This window comes from Zychaea mexicana, assembly GCF_025766255.1.
Source record: "Zychaea mexicana strain RSA 1403 chromosome Unknown BDB00scaffold_126, whole genome shotgun sequence".
NCBI lineage: Eukaryota > Fungi > Mucoromycota > Mucoromycetes > Mucorales > Lichtheimiaceae > Zychaea > Zychaea mexicana.
In genome coordinates this window covers 82,099-102,574 of record NW_026516789.1, presented here as the reverse complement: position 1 = coordinate 102,574, position 20,476 = coordinate 82,099, and the positions used below count along the sequence as shown (strand labels likewise).

General features: G+C 43.7%; 9 protein-coding genes across 9 annotated transcripts; 2 read left to right on the top strand and 7 right to left on the bottom strand.

Annotated features, from left to right (window-relative positions):
* Positions 1-857: 857 nt before the first annotated feature.
* BDB00DRAFT_983434 (PIN domain-like protein) lies at positions 858-2,005 on the bottom strand (the record flags this gene model as incomplete). The annotated part of the gene is made up of 2 exons (XM_053129999.1): positions 1,764-2,005; positions 858-1,715 (listed from the first exon to the last, which is right to left on the bottom strand). Coding segments are annotated over exons 1-2 (1,050 nt in total), but the record flags the coding sequence as incomplete, so codon positions are not given.
* Positions 2,006-2,221: 216 nt separating this feature from the next.
* On the bottom strand, positions 2,222-3,388 carry BDB00DRAFT_94390 (uncharacterized protein). Its single transcript, XM_053129476.1, has 2 exons — positions 2,535-3,388; positions 2,222-2,445 (listed from the first exon to the last, which is right to left on the bottom strand). The coding sequence occupies exons 1-2, from the start codon at positions 3,267-3,269 to the stop codon at positions 2,401-2,403; spliced, it is 780 nt and encodes a 259-aa protein (XP_052974046.1). The 5' UTR covers positions 3,270-3,388; the 3' UTR covers positions 2,222-2,400.
* A 3,379-nt stretch (positions 3,389-6,767) lies between these two features.
* BDB00DRAFT_885099 (cytidine deaminase) lies at positions 6,768-7,649 on the top strand (the record flags this gene model as incomplete). Its single annotated transcript, XM_053128382.1, has 6 exons — positions 6,768-6,828; positions 6,886-6,966; positions 7,071-7,097; positions 7,167-7,210; positions 7,300-7,379; positions 7,511-7,649. 6 exons carry the CDS (start codon positions 6,768-6,770, stop codon positions 7,647-7,649), a joined length of 432 nt encoding a protein of 143 aa, XP_052974045.1.
* Positions 7,650-7,961: 312 nt separating this feature from the next.
* Positions 7,962-8,574, bottom strand: BDB00DRAFT_773811 (DnaJ domain-containing protein; the record flags this gene model as incomplete). The annotated part of the gene is made up of 3 exons (XM_053120122.1): positions 7,962-8,083; positions 8,176-8,424; positions 8,502-8,574. 3 exons carry the CDS (start codon positions 8,572-8,574, stop codon positions 7,962-7,964), a joined length of 444 nt encoding a protein of 147 aa, XP_052974044.1.
* Positions 8,575-9,254: 680 nt separating this feature from the next.
* On the top strand, positions 9,255-10,887 carry BDB00DRAFT_851900 (uncharacterized protein). The gene is made up of 3 exons (XM_053125545.1): positions 9,255-9,364; positions 9,469-9,850; positions 9,938-10,887. The coding sequence occupies exons 1-3, from the start codon at positions 9,312-9,314 to the stop codon at positions 10,724-10,726; spliced, it is 1,224 nt and encodes a 407-aa protein (XP_052974043.1). The 5' UTR covers positions 9,255-9,311; the 3' UTR covers positions 10,727-10,887.
* BDB00DRAFT_94162 (histidyl-tRNA synthetase) lies at positions 10,808-12,804 on the bottom strand. Its single transcript, XM_053129375.1, has 3 exons — positions 12,509-12,804; positions 12,375-12,440; positions 10,808-12,311 (listed from the first exon to the last, which is right to left on the bottom strand). Exons 1-3 carry the CDS (start codon positions 12,530-12,532, stop codon positions 10,890-10,892), a joined length of 1,512 nt encoding a protein of 503 aa, XP_052974042.1. The 5' UTR covers positions 12,533-12,804; the 3' UTR covers positions 10,808-10,889.
* Positions 12,805-12,813: 9 nt separating this feature from the next.
* Positions 12,814-15,470, bottom strand: BDB00DRAFT_851892 (fumarate hydratase). The gene is made up of 10 exons (XM_053125544.1): positions 15,142-15,470; positions 14,950-15,029; positions 14,668-14,824; positions 14,507-14,577; positions 14,305-14,424; positions 13,969-14,237; positions 13,797-13,891; positions 13,467-13,700; positions 13,180-13,384; positions 12,814-13,098 (listed from the first exon to the last, which is right to left on the bottom strand). The coding sequence occupies exons 1-10, from the start codon at positions 15,385-15,387 to the stop codon at positions 12,935-12,937; spliced, it is 1,641 nt and encodes a 546-aa protein (XP_052974041.1). The 5' UTR covers positions 15,388-15,470; the 3' UTR covers positions 12,814-12,934.
* Positions 15,471-15,726: 256 nt separating this feature from the next.
* On the bottom strand, positions 15,727-17,148 carry BDB00DRAFT_773818 (26S proteasome subunit RPN7-domain-containing protein; the record flags this gene model as incomplete). Its single annotated transcript, XM_053120123.1, has 5 exons — positions 15,727-15,901; positions 15,983-16,154; positions 16,253-16,361; positions 16,456-16,821; positions 16,945-17,148. 5 exons carry the CDS (start codon positions 17,146-17,148, stop codon positions 15,727-15,729), a joined length of 1,026 nt encoding a protein of 341 aa, XP_052974040.1.
* Positions 17,149-17,683: 535 nt separating this feature from the next.
* Positions 17,684-20,069, bottom strand: BDB00DRAFT_983418 (cytochrome P450). The gene is made up of 9 exons (XM_053129998.1): positions 19,741-20,069; positions 19,555-19,627; positions 19,332-19,447; positions 19,080-19,239; positions 18,680-19,002; positions 18,508-18,594; positions 18,305-18,424; positions 17,903-18,206; positions 17,684-17,834 (listed from the first exon to the last, which is right to left on the bottom strand). The coding sequence occupies exons 1-9, from the start codon at positions 20,014-20,016 to the stop codon at positions 17,716-17,718; spliced, it is 1,578 nt and encodes a 525-aa protein (XP_052974039.1). The 5' UTR covers positions 20,017-20,069; the 3' UTR covers positions 17,684-17,715.
* Between the last annotated feature and the right edge of the window lie 407 nt (positions 20,070-20,476).

The following is a 20,476-nucleotide window of genomic DNA, read 5'->3' as shown; positions in this document are numbered from 1 at the left end:
GCACCAGAGGATCCCAGCAGGCTCCCCACGTTGGCTCCACGGCGTGCCAGCTGCAGGTACTGGTGCATGCTTAGACCGTCGTACATATGCTCCAGCGCTGCCTTGCTTTTCAAATGCTGCGGAGTACAGAGCACTTGGCTCAATAAATGCGAGCAAAAAACAACACTCTGATACTGTGCGGTGAGGTGTAACACCTGCTTTTTCAAGGCTGGCCTTGTGTTGCTGTGCTCGGGCCACTTGTCCGTGCATGCTAATGACGCCATCGCACCTACAATGAGGCCAACAACTTCGTGGTTCTTGAGAGGGGACCCTTGGTCTGCATTCTGGTTAATCAGGTACCGCAAGCAGAGAACAAAGGATCTGATGTTGTCATTGTCGAGCTCAGCAAGGAAAGGCTGCAGTTTCTCATCGTCTGAACAATGCATGCGATGGAGGAGGAGGGTCGATATACGTTTGTCGCGCAATATCCGTTGTAACGAATCCGTCGACGCTTGCTGTAGCACTTGATCCAATGGTAGACCTGGTACAACAATCTCCGCCATGTGGTGCTTTTCTCGAATGTACTCTTTAATTTCTAGCGCCTTTATGTCGCTGTCGTCATTGTCACCGCTAATACTGTCGCTTGTGTCGTCGCTGTATAGCAGCAGTGTATACAGGCATTGTCGTAAGGTCCTGCTGATAACCCAACTAGATTCTTTTTGGAAATCTTCAATAAATATGGTTGCCCAAAATGTCCGTGTAACCAGACAATCAACAATTGATCGGCTCAATTTTCCGGGCTCGGAAAAGATTTCCGACACTTGTCCTTGCTGCTGCAATGTGTCGTTGTAATCATCTTCTGAGCATGTATGTCCGTTTAACAGCGTGCTCTCCGGATCGTATCGATATACAGACGAAACCAGTGCCTCCTCTAATCCATCCACAGCTGCGGCAGTAGCTGCTGTATTATATTCTCGCGCCTTGCCAATAAGCGCTTTGAGATTGTCTGCAATGCCCACCAGATCCAAATCGCTTCCCATATCGCGCAAATATTCTGCAACGCACTTTGGCCAGTAGCTAATCTTGTTCTTGACAGGCATATTTCTAGAGGAGCACCATTCCATGATAGGGTATCGTACGAGTTGCGGATCGATATAATCGTTACCGAGAATAGCGCCAAACACAGGAAGTAAAGCGACACTGTTCAATTGCAGAAGAGATGCTAACCGTCGAGGATGATACACAGTCCCTTTTACTGTGCTGTTGCTGTGGCTGTGGCTGTTGTCGCTTACCTCACTGTAGATAGTGAGTGTGTTGAGAGGTATATAGCCTTTGCCAATATGGGGATATACGTGCATGTCAGAATCTTTGGATACAACGTAACCTTGACATTCGTCGGCAAGTCGCACCACGCGTCCATCCGCTTCTCCTTGGCATACTACAGGATCAAGACCCAGATCCCTGATCGTTTGGAGGCACACCTCCAGCATCAGCGGTGGTATCAAGTACATATCGGCGGCATGCTGGATTCCGGATTCTTGCGTTCGCAGGTTGTTGTTGATCTGATCCAGGTGTGCTAAAATGAGCTCCGCACGCTCAATGTAGGATCTGTAGCGTTTCATCCGTGTATACTCTTTATCATGCGGTAGTGCTCCGTCGAACAAAAACGTCAATCGAATTCCAGCTCGTTGCATCGCTGCGATATCCCGTCGGACTGTTTCTGCAAACATTTTGTACTGGCCTATCCACGTGTCGGTGGTTAGTTATCATTCAAATATTAATACGGTCTTCTTGTAAGGAAGCTTGCCTCCGTGAACCCAGTTAAAATTTGTTTTCATTGCATAATGGTAGGTGAAAGCGTTGCCATCGATAATGAAATGATCGTTCTCGTCTTGTTGTGAATCCGAAGACCAGGTACATTGTGTGCCTAATGTGCCATGTTCAAAAACGAATGCTGAGAGACCAAAGATCCCCATCAGCAGCAGAAAATGGCAGAAGAAGTGTTACGGAGAAGATTCTAAACAAGGCCGAGGAAAACAAAAATTAATTTCAGTTTAAGCACAGCCATGGTATTCTTCTGCGTTATGATGGAATCAGTCTTTGCCTTTCAGAGTGGTCGTAGCAACATTATTTTTATTTTTTGAAACGAGAGGTAGCAGGTAGTAAGCATACACAGGAGTGATATAGCAAATGTGCACAAAATTGTAGGTTCAGATAACCAGTTGATCAAAGTAGCTTCGTATGCAATTCAGCATTTAAGCTGTCTCTGTTTGGATGGCAGCGCGCCTCGTTGCATTGCATCGAACCACAGCGATAGCAGCTAGAAGTGATGTACGAGGATATAAAACGTGTCTCAAGTTATTTAAAAGAGCAATAATAGGAAATCATATGGCATGTAGGTGCACTTCTAATCATGATAACTTACAATCTGGAGCCGCATCGACAAACAATGTGATTACAGCCGCTCTATCATTGGAAAAAATCATTAATCATGTATACGAAACCGTCATTCATCATTCTACTGAATAACAGCAAAGTACATCGGACTAGCTTACACTACGTTCGATAAAGTATCTACAGTGCGGGCAACGAGTCCAGTTTTTCTCCAGAGCCAGTCTTAGAAGTTCTACCGAGGATTGTCTTTGCATCTCACGATGATGATCCTTCTGCTGGGTACCACTGTTGTCCTCCTTTTTGGTCTTATTCCATGTAAAGAAGCTTGATGATGACGATGCTGTCGTTTCTGTTGCTGTTGTTGACAATGATAGTGACGATGCAGCCGGTGATGATGAGAGCGAGGCCTGCCATGAAGGTGATATCTTCAATCCGGCTCCATTCTTTGCTGGTCTCATGGTCTGAGATGAGCTCTGCATTGCTTCGAGTGGAGGATTGAGCTTCTTTCGCTTCTTTGCAGGGATCATGGGATTATTTTTGATGATCATCTGGCGCCACCAAAATACCAGTCGATGTCTGAACGGCAGCACCTGAGTTATGATATCTTCCACCAAATATTCTGCGTCACACTCGGGAAACGGACACTCGATCATGGTCATGTTGTTGATGCCATTCGCGTTGCTTTGCTCCAAAGCAGATATTGTGTATTGCTCCAGACAAGGTTGGCAGACATGATGCGCACATCGGTCAGCTGTCAACAGAGCCGTGGGCTGTTGCTGAGGTTGTGTTTTTTGTGCTGCTGAAGTTGATGCTGTCGATGGACACTCGTCAACATAATCTTCCAAGCAGATGCAGCAGCGAATACTGCCTTTATACCCTCGGACAACTTTAACCATAGTACTTTTGGGTAAGAAATAAAGGGCAAAAAGAAAAGAAAGAAAGAATGTAGATACCGCTTTATAAAGAAAGAAAAAACGTAGACACGATTGTAAATAACAGCTACAGTAATAATCACTAAAACGTCATGCGATGTGAATGTATACAAGTTACAGATACGTCAATCAGTTGATGATGATGTCTCAGATATGTTGAGCTCTCGTGTAACACTGTGTTTCCTGATAGATTATGCGAGGAGGAAGTTTGGATAATACGCGGCAAAAACATTCCATATATTGCATGAGCAACCTACTATCGATCCAGCGTCATCACAAGAGTGACTCGTCTATGCGATGATTAGCAAGCGTGTATACTGCCCTTCCTGCCACCGACAGTAATATGAAATATCCGAATGGAAATATATGTAATATATGATTATGATGCTGTTTTAAGATTGCCTAGTAAAATTGGGAAAAACAGTATATGTTATATATAATCAACCATGTACTGTAATATGTAAGCATCATCTAGAATTCCAACGTATGACAATAAGCTTCTTCCTTCTTCTTTCCTCTCTGCTTAATCTACCTTTTCAGAATAAATAGCACTAACAATAATGCCATTCAAATTTCGAAGCAAATGGGCGGCTTCAATAGCGTGCTGCCAATTGAAATCGTCACCTCCATCTTTACTTTACTCCATCAATGCGATTGTGTAACCTATATGACGATCCGCAACGCTTGGTACAATGGAGTGCCTCAATTTGCAGAGCGCGCGTACAAAGCTATCACTGTCGAGGGAGGATTTGAAAACGACTAGCAAGTGTTGTGAGCTCTGTCTTAGTGAACATGCTAGAGACTGTGACATTGCGCGGGTCAGGATCTGGCGAGAAGCTGCTGACTACCATGCAAAAGCTTCTTGACTGGGCTGCAATCTTCGTATCAAATAGTTGAGAATCATGAGCTAACAGAAGCTATGCTGCTGGGCCATCAATTCGAGTACCCTTTTTTATACCAGCCTATGTTTTATATGGCTGTAGATACTATGTAGTCAAACTGTACAGCAGACGATCAGGATGCGATTTTAATACCACTACAGCAGTTTGTTCGACTCTGTTTAGCACATTTGATGCTGCGTGATTCCGTATCAATATCTCTCATTCGAACCGCGCAGGTGTGCTTGGACAGACTGCGTTATATATGGTCAGGAGTCACCTGTTGTAAGCCACTCATTGCTATAACCACCATTAAATGACCTGTTTGAAGACCACGTTTACTTGTGCTTTTGGATGCCCTATGGACGCGCTCCTGCGCTTGGAGCCACTTTTACGAAAACGCCCCAACCTCCGGTATCTTATCAGTGCCGACTTTCCTACCTTTTATTACTTCATGGACTATAACAAATATATGGCGCCGCAACCGCGCATCTTGATGACCTCCTCGCTTGATGTTTAGTGTATCTCAAAAACCAACAGTAGCTACCAAGTGGTTGATGCGCCTGATCTGTACGAACGCCAGTTTGAGCACACAACTATCGCGACAAGTAGCGACAAAAAGCGAAAATATTATGGTGGGTTCTGTCATCTTGCTGTTCGTCACGAACAAGGCTAGGATCAAATTGCCCAGTTTCTCAGCAGAAACCAGAGGACCATGAAGTTGCTACGCCTTTCACAGTCCAGTATTCTCGAGGATGCAGATGGTCCTGCTTGGTCGTCTTTTTTCTGAGCTTCACGACTTTCACATCTGCAGGCATTGATATGCGAAAATATCGATTGTAATGGGTCTTCTCTTGCTTCACTACTCGCTCACTGCCCGATTATTGAAGCGATTGAATTTATTATTGAGTAATTTTTCTCATTGCCAAGTATACTGATTTGTCATTAAATGGATCTGTTACCAATTGCAGCAACAACGTACCTTAAGACTTTGTTATAGAAGCCCTCACCAATTCTAGCTCACGTTTGAACTTCGGAAAACAGTCCGCAGTTGCTTAGCACTTACGCCGATGGAAATACTCTAAGTTCAATGACCTTCGTTCTGCCGATGCCAAGCCTGTATTAATTCTCGGATTTTTCGAGAACATGGCCTTATTTGAAGCACGACTAGAGACCCTACATTCATAGGATATGGTGGTAATCACACTTGAAACATTTGAAGTAATCGCCGGTATAACCACCCTAAAAGACCTGGAGTCGCGTTTGGAAGAAGTTGTAGATGTCGAAATCAAGAGCAGCCTCCCCGTTTTGCCAAGAAGCTACGTGAGACGTCTGTCGAAAAGCTAGCGCTTTACGGGAAGAATAGGCCACGTCTCCTACTCTGTATATGGCGTCCTGAGGGATCTGCCCCAGTTGAACAAAGCTGACATCGGCACTAGCGATAGGCTCAATCAAGAGGCAGGATTGGAGACACATTATGCGGGTTAGAGCTTTTACACAAGAACAAGGGCCTCAAAACAATGAATTCTCATGGAGCGTAACGATATCAACTCCGGGGTGCTCCAGAAACAAGCACTGTGATCAAATATTACTGGGTGAGCAAGGCCTGAAAACATGGAATGTCTTTATTATGTAAGAGAAACCTACTTGAAATCTTAAATACATAACGAGGAAAGTTTAAGCGTCACACATATAGCTAGATAACCATTATTTTCTCTTTTTGCGTGAAGAAAGAAAACTTCTGATGTTGGTTCACTAGCAGTAAATACACACCTCTTTCGTCCTCTGCTCATTACCACAGTACTAAACAAATTAGCAAATGTCGTAAAAAGTCAATTTTGTTTGGGAGCTGATAAATAATGGGAAAGCCTTGGTGCATACTTTTGTTGAAGAAATTTATATGGTGCTGTATGATATGACGGCGGCAGTCAGTCAGTATACGCTTTTTTGATCAAAAGTTTTTATTACGACCTGTTGTTGTCACTCAACCAAATGCAAGTGGACATTATTTCTGAGAGGAACGTATTATACCAATCCAGTAATATTAAAAGAATAACCAAAAGCTGTGCCATGGTACGCGAGTGCTGTAGCACTGATACTGCTGATGTATACAAATCAGCAGCAGCGGCAAACACTTGCTACTATACATTAGCACTGCCACTTATCTAACTCTTGGTTTTCTCCACCCTATTTCTGTGCGATATACGCTGTATTAGCGAGCTGATAAATAGCAATTGGTAGCACATACTATCGTTATACCGTGTATATCAGCTGGCAAACTCTGATTAATCCCGGTGTTAGCGCAGTACCAAGCTTCGTGGAAACAAAGAGAAATATTACCACGGTCATTCACACACTAAATATGAACGGATCCATTGCAGCTGTTACACAATCATGCAGCATCGACATGATAGGGACGGTCCTGAGGGTGGTGGGACGCACATAATTACGCCTCTCATAGGTCTTATTTTAGAAGTTTCTTTCAAACGTGGTCTGCCCCTGAGCATTGTACGCATAAATATCTCGGATACCGTCCGCGCGATTTTTTTTACTACTGTTCCTCTTCATCTGTTTCCCCTCGACAATGACCAATAGCCCATTACCACAGGACATTCAAGACAAACTTTTCAAAAGTGCAACTGCTGGTAAATATCTTGAAGATATTAAAAAGCACAGACAAGTAAACTCATAGTTGAAAAAAGCAAAAGATACGGCTTATGTACCTTACTCGAAATTCCGTGTGGGTGCTGCACTGCTGACTGAAGACGGAACCATCTTCAAAGGTATTGATTCACTTGAGAGATGGGCTTAGATGATTTGGTTCGAGATTTCTAGTGCTTTGGTATGCTGAGGTACTAAAAAATGGTTGTTTCTTTTCTGCCATTAGGCTGCAATGTCGAAAACGCTTCATATGGTACATAAGGTGTTTAGCGTATGTGACGGAGAAACGTTTTCCCTAAAACTAAAGCGATTTAATTCATAGGTGGCGCTATCTGTGCCGAAAGAACCGCATATGTTAAGGCTGTGGTATGTCAGAAATGAGGATGATGCTCTATGGCCATGGCCGAAAAGAGGAGAAAAGAGAAAATCGTTTAACTCGAGCTGCGAATGTCTAGAGTGAAGGACACACCAAGTTCAAGGGACTGACCGTAACAACGGATCAAGACGATCATGTTTCCCCTTGCGGTATCTGCAGGTAACTATGTATTCATGATGATAGTAACAAAAATATAGAGGAAGTGTGGACGGAAAGTGGAAGAAGGACGTGGATGAGGAGGGATAAGAAGCGTAAGAAGGGAATAGTAACATATAGGAAACATACAATAGACAGTTTATTTCAGAGTTTGGCCCAGCTTCATTGCCCGTCTACCTTGTTAACGCAAAGGGCGAAACGTTGGCATTGACGCTTGGAGACCTCTTGCCCTATTCGTTCGCCTTAGAACAGGGTCAGAAATATCTCATGTAAACTGGCCCTGTATCCACTACTTCATCATCCCAGCTGCACCTTGGGTCACAAATCGTGTCAGTAAGGCGGTCAGGATATCTCGTCGATCATTTGCACCTAATCGCTGGAACGCGGTATAAACGGACACGCCTGTGTATCACATACATGCTTAGTCAAACTGCAATGTCTACATATAATAAATCTGCACGCTTTGCTTGTCATTTACCTTTGTTATCTCTGATCTTTCCCAAGGTTCGGCCAGCGACAGCACCCTAGTTTTTTCTATTCGTTAGCTTTTCGTGTTTAAGAAATTCTTGGCACGCCTTCATGCTTCTATCCCAAGCACTCCACTGTAAAACTTACCACCGCAGCACCTCCCAAGTTTCCTACGATAAATCCGATAACTGCCCCAGCACCGGTACCGAGGATCTTCCACATGTGGCCTGGACGGTCCACTGTTTATACGCAGTGTTATGCGTTAACATCATTATAGCCGTCATCTACTGGTCACTTTATCACATCACCAAGACCCTGAAATGCATATTACCTTCAGGCTTGAGCAGCTCTGCAAATACATCACCAAATACACCATGTGCATCCGCGTGCATGTCTGACTCGTCCATGGGCGCGTGCCGCTTTCTTGATTGATCATATGTCTGCCGCCGCGACGGATCACCCAGTATGTAATACGCATCCGCTACCACTTGGAACTTTTTCGTTGCTTCTGCTCGTTCGTCTGAGCTTACACCATCACCAAGTCGATCTGGGTGGTGCAACAAAGCCTGCTTCTTGTACGCTGTTGTTGTATTGTTGGGAATGAGCTTTTGACTCTGAGATGAATGATCTTGAGTCCACCTCTTCCACTATTTTTACCTTCTCGAATCTGGCTTTGTGTAGCATTAAAGTCGACTTTAAGTACTTTGTAATAGTCAGGAAGGCTGCTCATTTTTTGATCTGTGTCAATTGTTGATTGTAAGAATTCGCAAAAGAAGAAGAGAAAAGAGGATATGTTTTAAGTCGCGTGCCTTGTCACTCTTAAATACTCATGCACGGTTAGTTGCGAGCCAACCAATTATGGCATTAACTATAGCAACCACTTGCCCCTTTCACAGCAGCTCGCATTTTCCCTACTCGAGGTTAGCTGATTCTAATACGCAGAGTTATATTTTATCCAACATCGACTTCTGCTTCGAATGATCTTTGGTGGCAAAAATCCAAAGTTACTATCACACGCGGCGATCTTGGTTAGTCTTTTACGTCGCACTCTCTCAGGTGGCTGTAAAGGATTGCAGTTTTAATAACAAAGCGCTGTCCTTTGTGAGAACTACTTTCCTTTTTAGCAACGGGGACCGGGCTCTCATAAACGTGATTGATGTTCCTCAGTCTCAAGTAAGAAGCCAGCCGTTTTACGCATTCAATGCAGGACAAAATAAACTCCATTTACGAATAACACATTGTGCAACTGCTTTAGTTTTAATATCATCGAAGGGCACTACCAGCTGTAGACGATCTATGCTTAAATCGACTGGCAACATTTCTTTCTCTCGCTGATCTAATGTTTTCATATCATGACCAAATGAGTTGATGGTACATTTAATCACAAATTTGCCAAGTTTAAATTGATGCATTTTAAGTCGCGTGAAAATAAAAAGCCTTTAAATTTCTCCATACCCACTCTCCACAATGTCAAGCGAGTCAGATCAATTACATTACTGGTTGGAGCAAGAACCCGTAAAGTGAGTAAAGCGGAAAGTTACATTTCAAAAGTTGGGTCTTACTCTCACTATAATTTTGTGCTTCTTTATGAACTAAAAGCTATTTTGTTCATTTTACCAAAAAGCACGGATACGTTTCTTCAACCAGACACGCCCACGACCTTAACACAACCTTTGATCAGATCGCGCCTCGACAATTTGCAAAAACGACATCTACGCATCACTGGGCAGCTGATCAGCCAACAAAAAACAAAATTGAGTGAATTTCAAGCAGCATTTGCAGAAAGAACCGATTCAAATTTATTTCCACCAGATAAACGGGGCGTGTTTGAGTTTATTAACGGTGAACAGTTTCTCGAAGAAAATCAGAACAACGTGTTTAAACTGTTGAGTGAACTGCAGGTCATTGCGCAACACACTGGAACATCACACGACAGTATACCCTTAGAGAAACGAGTGGCAGAAAATGTAGATGATACACCCAATCGTTTCGCGAATGATATGAAGGTAGCTTCTCTTTCTTGTGATAAGCATATGCAGTAAATTTCTACACAAGAAAAAATGTATGACAAGACAATATTTTCTATTTTGGAGGCCATCTATGAAAGTGAACTTGATGATCTTCGAGGTCGACAGAAGGATCTTTTTCGCGAATTTCTCAACGAATACGTCGAGCAAAAGGGAACCCTGCAACATGAACTGGCACGCATTGCAGCACCACTACCGTCACATCCGCCAACTGCACCAGCAGCAACACTGCCGGCACAAGCAGCAACCAAGGATCATACGGAAATGGAAGCGCCAAAATCAAAACGTCTACGTTTCACCACTCCACTAACACAACCGCGACATCACGTTGAGCCACCATCTCACCCTGTCAGCACTTCTCCTCCACGTAGAATGCCTGTACCGCCACAGCTTTCTAGAGATCCGCGCCTTCGAAACGATCTTCGTACTGCAGGTGGCGGTAGACCTCCTGAAGTATCAACTGCACCAAGAGCGAACCGACCGCCAGATGTAGCCACCGCGACAAGAGCTATTAGGCCCGCAAACTTGACCAGCGCTGTGCCACCCGTGGTCAAGTCATCTTCTGCGTCACCAAAACCCAAACTACAAAAGGCACCTCAATCGCTTTTGGATATTGGCACAATGGATATGGTCGGGGCAGATGTCTATTTGGTCGAACGCCAAAGCAAGATACGGATTCGGCTTGGTGTCGCTAAGGACTTTGACGATGCACTTCATGCTCCAAGCCCTGACTGTCCCCTTTATGTTCGGTATTCTAACGGTGAACAGTGGTTCCATCGAAAAAGAGACTCGGCGAAAATTGGTTCTGTAGCAAAGATCCAGCCAATGATTCATAAGTACCTCCTCCAAACTTAACTTTCTTACCATATCTTTGCGACACACAAATGCATCCACCCTCTCTCTCTCTCTCTGTGCCAACTCCATTCTACTATCATCATCATCTTCTTCTTCTTCTTCATCACCACATCCCACCCTACTTGTATAGCATGAAAAAGTCAAAATATACTGGTAAACTGGTTTAAAAGTCTTTTAATCGCGTTTTCAACTCTTTAACTAAATCAGCACGCTGTAACATAATACCACCACCTTGTGCCTTGTCTTTTATCCGCATATCCTTGAGTCGCACTTGCTTGGCATCCAGTTCATCTTGGCCAATAATGACTGCGAACGGAATCTGATCTTTTTCGCACATGGCCCATTGCTTTTCCAGCTTGGGTTTGTTCTTGAACATGAATGATGCCTTAATATTGTTGTCCCATAAGTCCTTGGCCAGTCTCATCTGTTCCTTGATCAGATCACGGCCAACAGCGATAATGAGCACCTCTGTTTCCTTGCTCTTGACTTGTTGGCCCTTTTGATGTGCTGCCAGGATGGAAAAGATCCGTTCCACGCCCAACGAGACCCCCACACATGGCACCTTCATGCTGGGTTGGCCCTTTTTGTTGCGTCCTGCAAACATGCCGACCAAATCATCGTAACGGCCGCCTGCTGCCACCGATCCAACACCCCCTTCGGTACTAGCAGGTGTAATGGCTTCATAAATGACGCCCGTATAATAATCCAATCCACGTGCCAGACTGAGGTCCAAGCGCAACTTGTCTTGTACATCCAAAACCTCCAAATAATCATACAGTAATCTCATATCCGCGAGACCTTGCATGGCGGTCTTGTTGTTTATAATCCCCTGGTCCTTGGACAGCAGGTCGAGCAATTCTTTGCCGCCTTGTAATTTAACATATTCGCCAATACTGTCGGCAACAGAGGTGGATAAACCTCGTTCTTCGACCATTTCACGCTTGACTTCGTCCCAGGGCAACTTGTCAAGTTTATCCACAGCTGACGAGATGGATCGGATGTCAGCTTGTGGGACCTCGCACACTTCAAAAATGCCATCAAGTATCTTCCGATGATTGATCTTGATCGTGTAGGGACCAATCTGTAATGCTGTCAATGCTTCGCACAATATGCGCAATACTTCTGCGTCTGGAATCATAGGATCGTAGGTACCAGCAATATCAAAATCGCATTGATAGAATTCGCGTAATCGGCCTTTAGTCATGGCAGGTTGGTCGCGTCGATACACTTTGCCAATATGATACCGCTTGATATTCTGATATTCCTTGCCGTTCATGGCAACAAAGCGAGCAAACGGAACAGTCAGATCGTATCGTAATGAGCATGACTCGCCGCCTTGGTCGGCTAGGTCGTAGATGAGTTTGCTGTCCTCGCCATATTTGCCCGCCAAAATTTCAGTGAGCTCAAATACAGGCGTGTCGATCGTCACTGCACCGTGTTTTTTGAAAATACGTGTGATGGTATCAAAAACCTTGGCTCGGATGGCCATTTCCCTGTCGCTATAGTCTTTGGTTCCCTTGGGCGTCTTCAATACTATCGATTTCGGTTGTTGATGCTCTTGGGAAGAGTAGTGGCGTCTATTTGTCTGAAATAACTTAAGTTAGGAAAGGGAAATAACATACAAAGTTTTGTATTATTTGAGATATACCTGTAGTGCGGGCAGCAGCCAGTTACTAGGTAGCCTTACTATCTGCCGATATCTGCTGTTAATTATCTAGTTCATCGAATCCAGTCAGTACCATTATACGTTGTAACTGTGGATTACGATTCACTAAAGCTTACTTGACATGAGCAAGAGTTGCCCATTCGTGGTCGACATACCGCTGGTGATAAATTCCTTGAGCGACAAGCAGCTATCCATATTTTCTAGCAAATGAGTGACACTGCCGAAGGATGACTTTGAGCACATTCATGCTTGACTTACCCAGGAACATTGCGCGTGTCATTTTTTGTAGGTTTTTTCTTTGAAACGACAACCCTGCATATTTTTTGATGGCCGCTGAGGTTGACAACTTTTGGACCTACCTTCTTCAAGATACATATACTCTCATACATCCACCGTAATACCGTCACCAATCCAAAACAAATTTCTTATCCAAAAAAGGTGGGCTAGCTATTGCTGTTGCCCTTTTTTTTTATTATTTCTACAGAGTTGTCCAAACGATGAACGAAAAGGGGGAAAACAAGATAATTCTATACAATTTTTACTTAGTTCTTGGGACCAATCATGTCCTCAGGGCGGACCCATTGCTTGAACTGCTCCTCAGTCAAGACGCCGAGGGAGATGGCAGCCTCCTTCAAGGTGGTGCCTTCCTTGTGGGCCTTCTTAGCGCAAGCGGCAGCGTTATCGTAACCGATGTGGGGGTTAAGAGCTTCAAGAAATACGGTGTTTAGATTTAGGTTTGATTTACATGACGTTCCAATTATTTGTTTCTGTTGTGCTTGATACTTACCAGTGACCAACATAAGGGATTCGTTCATGATGTCGTTGATCTTCTTCTCGTTGGCCTTGATGCCAACAACGCAGTTCTTGCGGAACGAGTTGGAAGCGTCAGCCAAAAGGCGGACGGACTGCAAGACGTTCTTGATCATAACGGGCTTGAAGACGTTCAATTCAAAGTGACCATTGCTACCACCGACAGAAACGGCAACGTTGTTCTAAAATAATCCCGTTGCATGTCACTAAATCTCACTTTTTCTTGATGTGCTCCCCTAAACCGTCTTGGAATATAACACTTACACCCATGACCTGAGCGCAGACCATGGTCATAGCCTCACACTGAGTGGGGTTGACCTTGCCGGGCATGATGGAGGATCCAGGCTCGTTCTCGGGCAAGGAGAGTTCACCAAGACCGCAACGGGGGCCAGAGCCGAGGAAGCGGATATCGTTAGCAATCTTCATCAAGCTAACAGCAACGGTGTTCAAAGCACCGTGAGCCTCAACAACGGCATCGTGGGCAGCAAGGGCTTCGAACTATATTCACGGCCAGAGTATCGACATAATTAGCCACTTTTTATCAAGTATTTACATTATCACTAGGTTATCGTTTGAGATGATCTTTTTTATTACCTTGTTGGGAGCAGTCTTGAAAGGAAGCTGGGTGATTTGAGCGATGGCAGCAGCAACCTTCTCATCGAAACCAGCACGGGTGTTCAAACCAGTACCTACGCGAGTGAAAGGTATGAGACGGATAATGATACACAGCCAATTATATCATCAAGAAAAAAATGTAATAGCCTACCAACGGCGGTACCACCCTGGGCAAGGTTATACAAGTGAGGAAGGGTGCTCTCAACACGCTCGATGCCGTAGGTGAGCTGCTGGACGTAGCCAGAGAATTCCTGACCAAGGGTCAAGGGAGTAGCATCCTGCAAGTGAGTGCGGCCAATCTTGATGATGTGATTGAATTCGTCCTGCTTGGCTTTCAAGGCATCACGCAGCTCAGTCAAGGCAGGCAACAAACGGTGGGTGATTTCAACAACAGCAGAGACGTGCATAGCAGTGGGGAAGCTACATAGCCAATACTCTTTGTCAATTCGTTGCTCCCCTAATCAAGTGCTATGACCAGAAGACTTACGTATCATTGGACGACTGGCTCATGTTGACGTGGTCGTTGGGGTGAACGGGCGACTTGCTGCCAAGCTCACCACCGAGGATTTCGATGGCACGGTTCGAAATGACTTCGTTGACGTTCATGCTAAATTAACGACAGTCATCGTTTGATAAGTAAACGACTTTCTACCCTTCTATCTTTTAACACTCGAGAAAAATATACGTACTTGGACTGGGTGCCAGAACCAGTTTGCCAGACGACAAGAGGGAAGTGTTCCAAAAGGGTGCCATCGATAACCTATGCATTTGATCCAAGTACCTTGTTTAAGCACACAAAACTTTCCTCGGCTGTACCCGACCGGAAACCCCATGTTTCGTCTTTAATTACCTCATCGGCAGCTTGCTGAATGGCTTTGCCAACCTTAGGATCCAAACCATAGGTCATATTAACGGTGGCTGCAGCCTTCTTAAGAACACCGAAAGCCTGGATCAAGGGTTCGGGCATACGCTCACGGGGACCACCAATATCAAAATTCTGCAACGATCTATTGTTATATAAGTTTCCGTGAGTCAAAAACAAACGATCCAGCTAAACAAACAGTGCCCTTTCTCTCTTCCAACGTTCTCCCTCAACGTGTGAGCATAGCTCTCTTAATATCATTCATGGTACCTTTGGGTCTGGGCACCCCAGTAACGGTCAGCAGGAACCTGAAGGTCACCAAAGGTGTCGCGCTCAGAACGGAACTTTTGCTATATATAACCAAAGTTGAAAAGTGTCGCTCGTGTCAAAAAGGAATCCCCACACTTTTTCTTGAATGGACTAAATGAAACTTGGCAACAAAATGTCTAGTTGGAAACATACCAGAGCAGCGACAGTGGAGCTCAAAGAACGAACTTGGCGAGCAGAGATGTTTTTCAATTGGTGGGTGGCAGTGAGCGAGCGCAACATTGTTAAGGGAAGTTGTGTGGTGTCAAAAAAAAGAAGGTTTGGCGTCGGACGGAGTCTCTCTTTATAGCTTTTAGACCAGGGTGGCGAATCTTCGCAAGACAGCAAAGAGAGACGTGTTTCATCACCCGAAAGATTCCGATCGTGTGGGGCACTAAGCATCTGATTGCTGTGTGTATGATGTCCGTGCTTTGATCAAGTACGCGGATGGATACGAAGCTTAGTATGGAAGCTTTGACAACAAGCAGAGTTTTGCTTGTGTGTTTTTATACGCTGCTAAGTCAACCGTGGGTAATCGATTGCTACGTAAACCATTATCTGAACTTCGTATCACTTTCCCATGATCAGTTGGTGATGGCTGCTAGCTTAAGGTGCCTTTACACGATAGTGCCTATTTCACCAATTTTCAAGATAAGAAATTGAAACAGAATCTAAGCAAAGAATCCAAGTCGGACTTGGTTGGAAAAAACGGATATGATGGATTGTATTGTATGGAAAAAATTAAACGTCAATGACTCTGCTTAATTTCTGGACTCTATTCAGGAGCAAATCGCCCTGCTTAATGACAGTTTGGTACTGGGCGTTTTTGGCGTCTGGTCGATTCGTCTCAATCACACCATTTACCCGGTCGATAACACAGTTGAGACGTCCAGCAGCAATGAACTTGTACAGATCACTATATCCAGCAGAACACATTTAGCACACCTTGATCATGGATCTTGCTCAACTTCCCCAAACGCAAAAGCACAAAACTTACCGGTCAATGTAATCCTCGGTGACGCCAAATGCTTGTGCCATGCTAGCGATGGTCAAGGATCGATAACTTTCGAGTAATTGTGCGTATGCTACAATTCGCATTTCACGAACGTAGAAGCGCAAGTGTGGGTACAAAAATCGAGAAGTACGAAGATGGGTGCGCTCAATGTCGGCTAAACAATAGATAATCGCGACAAACAATAAGAAAGATTAGATTTTGCCATTGCTACCCCTTTCTAAATGACCATTACAGCAAAAACAAAAATGTTACCAAGTGCACGGAAGAATTGAGCATAATTGCAGTTGTACAAGCTTGTCATGTAGTCTTCGATATGTGGTATATCCGAGATGACTTCAAGAATTTCAGGGGCATCCAACACCTAAGTTTTGCGCTGTAAGTTTCTTTTCCTCCATCTCCCTAATGATGCGAAAATCCAGTATCTACTTTGAAATATATAATAGCAACAAACGAACCTTCTTCTTGATATCAACTCGCTGCATACTGATTAAGCTGGTCAAGACTGCGTATTTTACAAAGTCTTTGTAAGGCATCATTTCGGTGCTGGTGAATGTGCTTAATGTATCAATGAATTGAGATGCGGCGCCCTTGAAATCTCGGATTGACATCATATACACGCCCTCGTATGCCTTGAGGCGATTGCGACGATCCCAATCTCCACCCTGCTCGACAAGTTCCTTTAACTTTTCGATATTTGTTCGTACCATCGCATTATCGTCGTAGAAAAATCCGATGCGAACCAACGTGAAAACAATATCGATACGTGTGCCAGGTGTTATTGATTTTGACAGCAAGTCGTTGTATGCTGTTAAAGCTCGTTCCTAGTAATCATATAATGTATTGTTTGCATAATATTTTATGTTAATCAATATAAACTTGCATAAGTCCGTACTATCCCATCAATAAGTCGTCATATAATTCAAAGCTTCTTAATGGGGTATTACCTTATCACCGATTTGTGCATAATAATCAGCTTTACCAAGCAGTGCCTCGTTTACTTCAGTTTCACCCATATTTTGTTCAGCATCCTCGACCTTTTCATCAAACTTTGCGAGATCTTCTTTGTTGACAGAGTCCATTTTGGCAAATAAACTTTGGTCGAAGGGCAATTTTAAAAGCTCGGTCGCGTACTTGTAAAATGGGGTCATTTCTAGTTATGTCAACCGTCAGTTTGGATATATATATATATATGAAAGTTTCACAATCTATTGTAGACAGTCGCAGTTATTGGAAGCTTACTCTTTTCCTCAATAGCTACAAGTAACTGTTTCTTGGCTTCATCCTTCTGTTCTGCAGGACCATGCTGCAAAATAAAGCGATGGTGCTAAAAAGAACAATATTAAACGATTATCAATTTTGAGCTATTCTCAGGTAACTGCAATGCCAGCACTTTAGCGTCGCTACAATAGATGCTTTTCATACATACAGCTAAAAGGAGATCAGGGATTTGTGGGAGTTCGTTCTCGGAAGGTGCAACTGACATCGTTGATTGATTAGAACAATGGGTTTGCGTTCAGGAGAGTGAGTTACGCGTTCGTTGAATTTAGGACACGCAATCGCACTTGCGGACCGAGCTGGTGCAGCGTGACTTGTCCATCCAAAAAAGGAAACCCTTCCGTAAAATTGCATGATGAATATTTTGGCGTCTACGTTGTTCTTAGGATACCCAAACAATTTTATATAGCCGATAATGCATAATTATATATATCTTTAGATTAATACAGGCGTTTAAAGTTAAAGTATAAATCCTTGGGTGAAAGGATAATTAGACCGTTGGTAATCAACTTTTTCTTGTGAATAGAATCTTCAGGCAATGAAATTTCGTACTTTCGCACTAGTAATAGTTATATAGACAAGTCAGATAAATAAAAGACGAAAGCTCGTTGTTAGTATTGCACTTACGTAACATAGGAAGCAAAACACGCTGCTCAGCCATGCTAAAGTTCATGCCAATACATTGACGTGCGCCGTTGCTGAACGCTAACCACGGCATGCCCTGCTTCGAAAGTTTCTCAGCTTCACCACCGGGTGCGAAGCGCTCCGGGTCGAACGTCAAAGGAGAGTTCCATACGCGTGGATTACGGTGCGACTCAAAGATGTCGACACTAACGCGGGTACCCTTAGGAATGAAAACGCCCCCAAGTTCGGTATCTTCAGTTGCAGTACGAACAACCATACTTGCAGCTGGACCACAAATTCGAAGTGTCTATACATACAGAGCGATAAAGAGTTGCATAAACAGTTAGATCAATGCTTTTTGCATTTATCAGGCCTGTAGATGTATGAGACATCAATGTTGCTTACCTCTTTGATCACCATATCGAGGTAAGGAAGTTGGCGACTTTGTTCGATAGTAGGTACGGCGTCGACTGGTTGATCTCCTAAAACACGGGTGGCTTCCTCTCTCACTTTTTGTTGTATATCCTATATAATTGTAATGGTACTAACTATAAGTACTATTTCTTTTTGTTCAATTTGATTTGCCGCTAATTCTTTGTTGTATGTACCGGATGAATCGCAAGGTAGTAAGCAATGTAGGCAAGTGCGTTCGCTGTGGTGTCATGTCCTGCCAAAATAAATATACATAGATTACTCTGAACATACACCAAGCAATCATGAGCGAGCAGATTAGAGATTAATACATCACAAATCCACTCCCGCTGCAGAAATAGTACATACCCGCAACTCTTCGTCGGTCAATGTACCATTGCCCTCATTTTCAGCCTCAATCATCAGCGTCAGAAGGTCCTTCTCACGATCAATAATATTGGAGGCCTTTTTCTCCTTCAAGAGCTGCCGCTTATCAGATATCATTGTACGTATCATTTTCAAGAACTCGTCCAGCTCTTCATGGAGGCGACGGCGCTTCGGAAGCAAGAACAACAGCTTTCGATCAATCACAGGGAACACCAGGTATAATGGATTGATGCTGCCTGTCATAATAGCCTTGTATCGCTGCACCCAGACATTGTCATGGTCGCGAATGGCGTTGAAATCGAAATCTAAATGTTGTGCGACAAATAGGCATGAGCAATCATCAACAAAGCAAGAACGTGTTGCTTTTATATCTTCGTGTTACCAAAGCCAGCTAAGCCGATAGCATCAAGGGTCCAGCGTGTTGTCATATCGGGGAAATTGATTGGCTTATCAAGGGATTCATCCATGACATTAAATAGCTTCAGTGTAAGCTTGCCAAACAAATCAATTGGCATTTGTCTGTGAAACGCAGGATTCATCACCTAATTGTAAGCAGATGACAATTAGCAAAACAACACAACGCCGACGCTACCAGAAACCATTATATCCGCCCTTTTGGGACACACGATGTTACCATGCGTTGCGATTTCCAATGCTGGCCGTTAATGAATGCAACGTTTGGACCCACGGCAAATTTGCCGTATAACGTGCCTTCTCTATCCGCTGAAACGCTAGCTTTTGGGAAAATGTCTACCAGAGAGAACCGAGAAATGAGATTATTTTGAATTCCAGTTTAAACTTTGTATAACCATAGATTAATCACCCGCATGCTACTGTATGCGTGTGTTCCCATGTACCTGTCCCAAGAAGAAACTTTTTTGCAATGGCGGGGTTGTTTATGCGTACCGACCACCCATTATTATCGAAGCGCTATACACAGCAAAAAGAACCATATACCCAATTTCCCATGCTTTTTTAGTGTCCATATCATCAAATGTACTCTCGTTTGTACCAAGCGCTTTAATTGGAAAACGCCCACTTACAACGTACAGGCCATGCTCCGACTGCAGCGCAGCAGGCAATGTATACTTCTCGGCAACATCAGCTATGGGCACCTTTTTGATGAAGGCATTTAGATACCCGAAGAAGCTTGCTTGAGGTATGTGTCGCAGATTGCGAGGAGGTTTTGCGACTTTGTCATAAGCGAGGTACAGAACGAGTACCGCAACAGCAACCGATATCGATACTTTGTTTTTCTTTGAGCCTTTCGACAAAAGTGGGAGTACATGCGATTGATATACACTCAGTATATTCTCCATGTTGTTTTCTCGGCCGGGTGTATGATTCAGTGAGCGATGTAAGATAAGATTAGGAGAGAAAGAAAGGTATAAAAAAAACTGGGGAAGGATAGATTAAGCAAAAATATAAAGTGGCACCAAGGCAATCCAGGCTATGATTACACACGATCACGGAGTTCTAAGGGAAATCAAATTAGGACGTCTCGATTAGCCTTTCTTTGATAATGAGTTTACCAAAAACAAGCTGGCTAGTCTAACTTAAAGGAAGCATTTATTATCATTGTAAAGATGAGAATATGTTGTAATGTTTTTAAAGCTCGAGTCAATGGGCCATGAAAGGTTCAATGTTAGTTAGAGCGCCATAAATACCTTTGCCCATTGTTATCCCGCTGCAGTATATTCCTCGTGTTTTTCGGGCCATCAGCTCTTTGCTCATATCCCCGCGGAATTCTGAGGGGACCAGCTTTTTATACATTATCCA

Bases quoted from the DNA above. Each gene is read 5' to 3' on its own strand.
- BDB00DRAFT_94390 (XM_053129476.1), bottom strand. From the start codon at position 3,269: ATGGTTAAAGTTGTCCGAGGGTATAAAGGCAGTATTCGCTGCTGCATC. The intron at 2,446-2,534 runs GTAAGCTAGTCC...TTCCAATGATAG, and splicing joins GATACTTTATCGAACGTAGT to AGCGGCTGTAATCACATTGT.
- BDB00DRAFT_851900 (XM_053125545.1), top strand. From the start codon at position 9,312: ATGTCAAGCGAGTCAGATCAATTACATTACTGGTTGGAGCAAGAACCC. The intron at 9,365-9,468 runs GTGAGTAAAGCG...TTTACCAAAAAG, and splicing joins TTGGAGCAAGAACCCGTAAA to CACGGATACGTTTCTTCAAC. The intron at 9,851-9,937 runs GTAGCTTCTCTT...TCTATTTTGGAG, and splicing joins GTTTCGCGAATGATATGAAG to GCCATCTATGAAAGTGAACT.
- BDB00DRAFT_94162 (XM_053129375.1), bottom strand. From the start codon at position 12,532: ATGGGCAACTCTTGCTCATGTCAA. The intron at 12,441-12,508 runs GTAAGCTTTAGT...TCGATGAACTAG, and splicing joins GCAACTCTTGCTCATGTCAA to ATAATTAACAGCAGATATCG. The intron at 12,312-12,374 runs GTATATCTCAAA...AAGTTATTTCAG, and splicing joins GGCTGCTGCCCGCACTACAG to ACAAATAGACGCCACTACTC.
- BDB00DRAFT_851892 (XM_053125544.1), bottom strand. From the start codon at position 15,387: ATGCTTAGTGCCCCACACGATCGGAATCTTTCGGGTGATGAAACACGT. The intron at 14,825-14,949 runs GTACCATGAATG...ATATAACAATAG, and splicing joins TGGGGTGCCCAGACCCAAAG to ATCGTTGCAGAATTTTGATA. The intron at 13,701-13,796 runs GTAATAAAAAAG...CCGTGAATATAG, and splicing joins TCAAGACTGCTCCCAACAAG to TTCGAAGCCCTTGCTGCCCA.
- BDB00DRAFT_983418 (XM_053129998.1), bottom strand. From the start codon at position 20,016: ATGGAGAATATACTGAGTGTATATCAATCGCATGTACTCCCACTTTTG. The intron at 18,595-18,679 runs GTATGTACTATT...GTGTATGTTCAG, and splicing joins TGACCGACGAAGAGTTGCGG to AGTAATCTATGTATATTTAT. The intron at 17,835-17,902 runs GTAAGTGCAATA...AACTATTACTAG, and splicing joins TGTTTTGCTTCCTATGTTAC to TGCGAAAGTACGAAATTTCA.